General features: G+C 38.6%; 1 protein-coding gene across 1 annotated transcript in view; it reads right to left on the bottom strand.

Moving 5' to 3' along the window:
• Nucleotides 1–505: 505 nt before the first annotated feature.
• RBM43 (RNA binding motif protein 43) overlaps nt 506–9,027 on the bottom strand; it is a 9,607-nt gene continuing 1,085 nt past the window's right edge. The window contains exons 2-4 of the mRNA XM_040229017.1: nt 3,538–3,745; nt 2,379–2,467; nt 506–1,624 (exon numbers count right to left, since the gene is read on the bottom strand). Coding sequence (XP_040084951.1) covers nt 893–1,624; nt 2,379–2,467; nt 3,538–3,745 — 1,029 coding nt within the window. The 3' untranslated portion in view covers nt 506–892. The remainder of the gene's footprint in view (nt 1,625–2,378; nt 2,468–3,537; nt 3,746–9,027) is intronic.

Raw genomic sequence — 9,027 nt, forward strand, 5'->3', positions numbered from 1 at the left:
TAGGCGGCAGGAAAAATGTCCTGTAAGTCCAGTAGCCTTATACCAATATGGGATTTAGTCAAGTAGTGACTACCTGCATCAGAAATACTTACCATCTAAGTAGCTTCTCAGGCAAGTTTTGCTAACATTTTAATTCTATTAATATTAAACATAAAATTTATAAATGTTAAGCCTATATAACTTTATAAATGTATAAATATTGTCTACGGTATAATAATAATCATTCAAACTTCTTATATATTAGAATGAAGGCTCTTTTAAAATTTATTTATTTTTAATTGAAGGATAATTACTTTACAATATTCTGTTGGTCTCTGCCGTACATCAACATGAATCAGCCATGGGTATATACATGCCCCGTCCCTCTTGAACGTCCCTCCCACTTCCCACCCCTCGAGGTTGTCACAGAGCCCCAGTGTGAGTTCACTGAAGGCTATTTTTTTTCCTAAGAATTTGGGGTTGCAGAAAAAGTGAGGTTTCCTCAAAGTTTAGTGAGTTTTTTATGTTTTATACCTTAGATATTATCTTTGGGTTTAACTCTTACTGATGGACAGCTACATAACTTCAGACAAGGGTTTTTACCTTCTCAAATCCTAGTCTCTTCTCCTGTAGCATAAGAATGGCAATGCCTATGATGAAAGATGGTCACAAGAATTAAATGAGATAGGGAGTTCCCTGACAGTCCAGTGGTTAGGACTTGGAGCTTCCACTGCAGGGAGCCCAGGTTTGATCCCTAGTTGGGGAACTAAGATCCCATAAGCTGTGTGATATAGCCAAAAAAAAAAATTAAATAAGATAATGTGTGTAAAGCTGGCATCATGCATGACATCACCACTGCTCAGTAAGGGAAGGAATCAATCAGCCCTTCTTGTTACTACTGCTGAGGATTGTATTACCTAACTTTTTGCCTTATTAATTCCGTGATCTTTTTTTTAAACAAGTATGTGTCAGAAGACGGTCCTATAACATCAATGTGTGTCTTATAGAAATTAACCAGAACATGAAGGTAACTCAAACTTAGCTGCTTGCATGCCAACTTAATATTTTCTTTCTCTCTATCTTTCTTTCCTTCTAAAATAAGTGTCTCCTTTCTAAGCTCAAAGTGAAGAGCATGTGAATACTTCTCAATGACCTCTTTTACCTTTTTTTCATTGTCTGACTGAGAATTACCTTGAGCATTCTTTATACAAAGTGTGGTAATTTCACCATCCACTGTCTCTTGACACAGAACATGAAATGTTCTCAGTATGCTTTCATAAAAGTCTGTCTTCTTTTTCAGGTAAAGGAAAGTATCTGTGTCAAGAACAAGACTTTCTCCTCTTTTCGTAGTCTCAGGTGTCAACCACCTGGGGGGCTTTAAAGAGTGACTATTTCTCCGTGTACTTCCCCTGGGGCTCTGTCTATTCCTATTTTTTTCTAAAAGAAAACTTGCTTTTAATAGCAAAGATTCTTTGAGCTTCTTGATAGCCAGAAATGTTCCTTCAACAGAGATTCTTCCATTGGCTTCCAAAGGACTTAAGCATAACGTTGGGATTTCCCTTTTCAGGTCCATTATCAGACTTTTTAGACGGATTTGACTCCCAAAAACAGAAAGATCAAGGACAGCCTTTACAGAGCTGAAGACCTAAAATTAAACAGAGAAGTTAAAACAGCACCACCTAGGGGAAAGACTGCATAAATACATTCTTGTTTTGCCACTTTCTGTCTGCTCAGCAGCAGCCCTAAGGAGTCCTCCAAGGGGCCTCACAACCTATCAAGGCCACAGTGTTCCATTCGAGGTTCACAGTTCCTCACTGGATTCCCCCAAATAGAGTTGATTAAATATTATTTAGAGGCAGAATGCTTTTTTGAATCAAAGTTTTAAGCAGAACGCATAGATAAACTGTTCCAGTGGTGCTCCGTGGATAGGAGTCCCTGGAGAGAGCCCTCCCTCCTCATGAGAAGGTCACTGCATAGCTGCAGAGAACCCTATCTTTGTTACAGAATAGTTTTAAATCAATGCTTTGAATTTTACTTTCTCCTCTTACTTCCTCCTTACCTGTGTCTTCAAAGCTCCTTTTTAATGTTCATCCAAATTGGTTTTTTACTCCACAAAATAAGTCTTTAGATAGATGCCAGACATCATCCATGACAGTATAAGAGCTCATTGTCACTTTAAAAGTATCAAGAGCATCATAGAAAAACAGGAAAATAGAACAAGCAATAACCAAAAAACTTTCAAGACACAGGTTTGGCTTTTAACACTGACCCAGGTTAAGGACCTTGCACTTTCTTTTTAGAAGTCATGGGGTGAGGGTGCTTTGTGCCTCCTGTGTAGGAGATACTTGGCAGAAAACATGGGATCTAGACAATCAACATGCCTTCAGCATCACACCTACCTTTTCACTGAAGTGGGAGACTATGAGTTGAGCAGATCCAACCATGCCTACTAGATAGTGTTTCTTTTTTCTGATGACATTCTCTGCAACTAAGTGGAAGGGGGGCCATCAGAAAGCTTTGTGGCACAATACAGTAATAATTATTTTAATTAATAATAATAGAGATGTTCAGTTCTTTTAAAATACCTAAGATTTTTTCTGTTTTTCCTCTAAATTCAGCATTTAAATCCTTTTTTCTTCTAGTTTAACATATTAAAATTTATATATATATATAAAACACATGTATGTTATGTATGTTTGTATGTATGTATGTTTGTTACATATATAACAAACACCTAAAAGTAAATCCCCCACCACTCTATTATGGTCATGAGGAGACTTCACCTTTCTGAATCCAGGATATCACACTATTCCGGCTGGTTTTCCTCCGATTCACTGGGTGACCTGCTCGGTCTCCTTCACCAATTCTCCTTCCCTCCCCCTTCTCTCAAGGCATCGGCATGCACCATCCACGAGGCTAGAGGGGTGAGCGGCTCCGCACACCCGACTTTCTCACCTCTGTCAAGGGTAGGCCAGGGAGAGACTGGCTCAATGTGACCTCAGACCCAAGCCATATTTTCCCAGTCCAACTTTCCCATTAGTAAAGCAGTACTTGTTTATGAGGTTATGGATAGCTTTTGTGGGGCTTTTTTCTGTATTTTACAAGTTTTCTACAATAAAATGTATCACCTTTATCTCATGATATAGATGGATATAAAATACAGAAAACAAGAAGTCTTTAAGACTTTTTCGGTTACTGACAACTCTTTCATAAGGCACTTTAACATGTATTCTTCCTAACGCACTATTGTGCCACTTTTATATTCAAGAATAGAATTCTGTTTTTTAAATTTAAACTTTACAAATCCCATGAATTATTTTGTTGTTGCTTTTCTTGCTGCCATTGTTTAGTCACTAAGTTGTGTCCTTCTCTTTGTGACCCCATGAACTGCGGCACACCAGGCTTCCCTGTCCTTCACTATCTCAGAGTTTGCTCAAACTCATGTCCATCAAGTTGGTGATGCTATCCAACCATCTCATGAATTATTCTACTGCAGTTCAATTTTTAATTTCATTCCAGAAGTATTTCTAAGGTTATAAACATTTGATTTGGAAATACCTGTTTTTTCTTTGAATGTTACATATGCAACTCCCTTAGTTCTTGTTGGATATATCACATCTTCAACAACTCCATCCCCACTGTCAGTATCTTCAAAGTGAATCTTCACTAGTGTGGTCAGTAACTGGTCATCAAGATCAATTGGAAGACCAGCAACTACAACTGTTCTTTCAGAAGCTTTGGATTCCTTAACATTCAAAACTGATGCCTGTGAAAGAAACAATACGACACTTTTTAAGTATATGATTCTACTTAATATAGGCAATATTACACACCAGTGGGAAAGGCTATTTTATTTACTAGACTTTATTCAATAAAGGCCCTCTGGGACTGATCAGATACCTGAAAAGAAAAATAAGGAAAGGAGCTTGGCCTCACAACATATACCATCATAAATGCTATATAAATTTGAGAGTTAAAATGGAAAATGTAAAGCCTTTTTTTTAAGAAATGGAAAACACTGCTTAATATTTGTCAGATGTTAGAAAGACCTAAAAATAATTGTAATCACAAAGGAAAAAATTAAGAGAGAGTTTTCTAAATCAAATTTTTTTTTAAGTCAAGCTAATCACAAAATGTGGTAATTTGGAGTTGACTGTCTTCTTGAATGTAGAGTTGAAAGTACATAAGACAATAAGAAATACATTCTCTTTTTGGTCAAAACTAGGGAAAAGTCACCATAAAAAAATAAATGAAACCCTACCAATAATATTGGGACTGCAGTGAAGTAAACCTTACCTTTCAGCACACATCTAGATACAACCCAACTACTGAGGGCACATGCTATTGCAGACCATGGAACCCTGGACACAGAGGATCAGCTGCAAGCAGATCCTTCCCTGAGTTCACTCTCAGTTCAGTTCAGTTCAGTTCAGTGGCTCAGTCGTGTCCCACTCTTTGTGACCCCATGAACTGCAGCACACCAGGCCTCCCTGTCCATCACCAACTCCCAGAGTTTACCCAAACCCATGTCCACTGAGTCAGTGATGCCATCCAACTATCTCATCCTCTGTCATCCCCTTCCCCTCCTGCCTTCAAACTTTCCCAGCATCAAGGTCTTTTCTAGTGAGTCAGTTCTTCGCATCAGGTGGCCAAAGTATTGGAGTTTCAGCTTCAACATCAGTCATTCCAATGAACACCCAGGACTGATCTCCTTTAGGATGGACTGGATGGATCTCCTTGCAGTCCAAGGGACTCTCAAGAGTCTTCTCCAACACCACACTTCAAAAGCATCAATTCCTCAGCGCTCAGCTTTCCTTACAGTCCAACTCTCACGTCCATACGTGACCACTGGAAAAACCATAGCCTTGACTAGACGGACCTTTGTTGACAAAGTAATGTCTCTGCTTTTTAATATGCTGTCTAGGTTGGTCATAACTTTCCTCCAAAGAGTAAGCGTCTTAATTTCATGGCTGCAATCATCATCTGCAGTGATTTTGGAGCCCAGAAAAATAAAGTCAGCCACTGTTTCCACTGTTTCCCCATCTATTTGCCAGGAAGTGATGGGACCGGATGCCATGATCTTAGTTTTCTGAATGTTGAGCTTTAAGCCAACTTTTTCACTCTCCTCTTTCACTTTCATCAAGAGACTCTTTAGTTCTTCTTCACTTTCTGCCATAACGGTGGTGTCATCTGCATATCTGAGGTTATTGATATTTCTCTTGGCAATCTTGATTCCAGCTTGTGCTTCATCCAGCCCAGCATTTCTCATGATATACTCTGCATATAAGTTAAATAAGCAGGGTGACAATATACAGCCTTGACATACTCCTTTTCCTATTTGGAACCAGTCTGTTGTTCCATGTCCAGTTCTAACTGTTGCTTCCTGACCTGCATATAGGTTTCTCAAGAGGCAGGTCAGGTGGTCTGGTATTCCCATCTCTTTCAGAATTTTCCACAGTTTATTGTGATCCACACAGTCAAAGGCTTTGGCATAGTCAAATAAAGCAGAAATAGATGTTTTTCTGGAACTCTCTTGCTTTTTCAATAATCCAACAGATGTTGGCAATTTGATCTCTGGTTCCTCTGCCTTTTCTAAAACCAGCTTGAACATCTGGAAGTTCACGGTTCATGTATTGCTGAAGCCTGGCTTGGAGAATTTTGAGCATTACTTTACTAGTGTGTGAGATGAGTGCCATTGTGCAGTAGTTTGAGCATTCTTTGGCATTGCCTTTCTTTGGGATTGGAATGAGAACTGACCTTTTCCAGTCCTGTGGCCACTGCTGAGTTCTCCAAATTTGCTGGCATATTGAGTGCAGCACTTTCACAGCATCAACTTTTAGGATTTGAAATAGCTCAACTGGAATTCCATCACCTCCACTAGCTTTATTTGTAGTGATGCTTCCTAAGGCCCACTTGAGTTCACATCCCAGGATGTCTGGCTCTAGGTGAGGGATCACACCCTCGTGATTGTCTGGGTCGTGAAGATCTTTTTTGTATAGTTCTTCTATGTGTTCTTGCCACCTCTTTTTAATATCTTCTGCTTCTGTTAGGTCCATAGCATTTCTGTCCTTTATTGAGCCCATCTTTGCATGAAATGTTCCCCTGGTATCTCTAATTTTCTTGAAGAGATCTCTAGTCTTTCCCATTCTATTGTTTTCCTCTATTTCTTCATCACTGAGGAAGGCTTTCTTATCTCTCCTTGCTATTCTTTGGAACTCTGCATTCAAATGCGTATATCTTTCCTTTTCTCCTTTGCTTTTTCACTTCTTTTCACAGCTATTTGTAAGGCCTCCTCAAACAGCCATTTTGCCTTTTTGCATTTCTTTTTCTTGGGGATGGTCTTGATCCCTGTCTCCTGTACAATGTCACAAACCTCCATCCACAGTTCATCAGGCCCTCTGTCTATCAGATCTAGTCTATTTCTCACTTCCACTGTATAATCATAAGGGATTATGATTATAATACACTCTCTCTTAACTTCTTATATTAATGTTTTAATTTATTCCCCAGCTTATTTGGGGAACTGGACCTATAAACTTCTCACAATGCTTGTATAGGTAGTCCAGCCTGATTGCACCAGAACTCGGATATAATCTATTCCTAAATTATCCCCAAGGAGGACAGGATGTCTCACGGGTCCAAGTCATGGTTGATCAATCACAAAGACGTTTTGGTTTTCAGAGGACTCTGTATACTCAGAGTCAGACTTTACTGTCGATAGGCAAACTGCTTCTGACCTCCCTGATAAGGAAAACAATCTAAGCACACAAACAATGTCCTATCCCGAAAGTACATTAAAATGAAAATGGAAATAGAATTAAAAAGAGAATAAATCCAGTTAAGGGGAGCAATCAGCAGCACAGGAGAGATTCCAGCAAACTTCTTGAAGACTGGAAAGACATAAAAGTATGTGGAAGGATATGACAGGGGAAACCCAGAGTAAAGAAGTGGGGGCTGCAATGGAAAGGGGACAACCTTCTTGGCAGAACCTCAGAAATTAAAAAAGGGACCAAAACCAAAATGATTAGTTGAAAAGCTAGCAGCAAGGCAAAACTAAATGAACATTCTAGGGAGAATCTGACCTGCTAGTATGGGTGCTGGCACCCCAGAGCAAACACCCCTCCCCCGCTTTCTGGTATTTGAAAAAGCCCAAGCCTAAAGATCATCAGAAAATTAAAGCATGGCATGTTTGGAATAAATTACAGACTACAAATAAAGACTCTATTTGACACAGCTGCTAGGAATATTTTTTTGTAACTAGAAAAAGGAAAAACACACATGATATTGGACCAAAAGGAGAAAAAGTAATACAGGATCTATTAGTCCCTGCTGTAAGCAATACTTACTGTTTGCATAATGACATGAACACTCTCATAAACTTTTAGACGAATTCTGTAAAAATCTTCAAAATAAAGGCAAAACCAACAGAAGTTGAGAAAAAAAGAAAAATCTAACTTATATTACAGAAAATCATGTAAATACTATCAAGATCTTAAGTGTTTTATGAAACAAACAAAAATAGTTCAAAGGAGAATTAAAATACTATTAAAACTTCCAAACTTGAAAGAAGGGAAAAGCCAGAGCTCACTTCAGTGAAATCCTCATTTATCACAACAGGAATTCAATAGCAAATGACTGAAGCCAATGATAACTGATCTCTCAGTATCTCCTTTGACATTTCAGCCTGTAGTTATTAAAATAGGGTGGCAAAAACGTACCTGCCTTTCTTAGAATACATAATATTTTGTCAATCAGTTGATCAATTAACTAATACAGTATTAACTAAGCATGTGCTCTATCCCTGGCAATATGTTGGGTACCAAAGATGATGCACACAAGATATAAAACACCCCTCACCCTGAAATTGTTCCACCACAAAAATTTACTGAACATTTATTATGTGTGGAGCACCTGGACAGGCTTTAGGATTACCAAAACACACACAAAGGGGACCTCCCTTATGGGTGAGGAGGAGGCAGACACATACATAAATCATTTTAGCAGTGCTTGGTAGACACAAAAAGAGGAAGGTCTTCTTCTTTACAAGAACAGACCAACAACCGAAAATGTGAGGATACAAGACCATTCACAAGAAAATGCTAAAACACACAATAGAAGCCATTCAGAATTAGGAAGCAAGATTAATGCTAGCTAAAGCAGTCAAAGAAGGCTTCATGAAAGAGAGACCTTGATGGCTGAGGTCAAATTTTAATTAATGGTCAAATTTAATTAAAAATGCAAACAGAGTTCACAGCAAAACAAAGGGACAGAGGAGTGGAGGATGCAAATAGCTTCTGTTGAGACAAAGAAAGCAAAGGTCTTTCGCGTCTCCTAAAAGGGAAATTCATAATTGACTCTGTTATGTTAAGTACTTTAAATGGAGCAAAAGTTTCTTAAAATATTTGGGGACAACTAGATTGCATAGGAGACAGGAAAAATATAAAAATGTGTTCCTGCATCCCAGCCCCAAGTGTAAGATGTAATTATCTCAAAATAGTTCTACAAGAGGAAAAAAAAAAAAAAATGACAGACTATTCAGACATTCAGGGAATCTTGTTTCATACAAGATTTGTCTTGACTTACTATGCATCTGGCTCTATTTGTCCTTCATCAATATCAACGAAAACCTTTCAATCAATTTAAATTCAGAGAATCTTACTTCTTCGCCACTTCCTTCAGCAATACTAGTGTCATATTTCTTTATTCAAATGTCTAAAAGTTATCTTTGTATCAACAGACCGCTATTCATCTCTTCCATCCACCATTAAGAAGAAAAAGAGAGGTCTCGGAGATAGCCCTTTCAACAGTTGTCACATGGAGATACAATTTTTTTGAAATAAGAGCAACATTCTGACCAGGAGCTATCAAGGTGATGGCATTTTCCCTGTGTCAGTGATAACGTTTTAAGAGACTTCTGACCATCCTATCAGAAAGCAAAAAGACATAAAGAAAAACTGAATTTATTTTTGTAAGGAAAGCACTGCTGCTGCTGCTGCTGCTGCTGCTGCTGCTGCTGCTGCTGCTGCTGCTGCTGCTGCTGCTGCTGCT

Source organism: Oryx dammah, unplaced genomic scaffold (genome assembly GCF_014754425.2).
Source record: "Oryx dammah isolate SB20612 unplaced genomic scaffold, SCBI_Odam_1.1 HiC_scaffold_27, whole genome shotgun sequence".
NCBI classification, from domain to species: Eukaryota; Metazoa; Chordata; class Mammalia; order Artiodactyla; family Bovidae; genus Oryx; species Oryx dammah.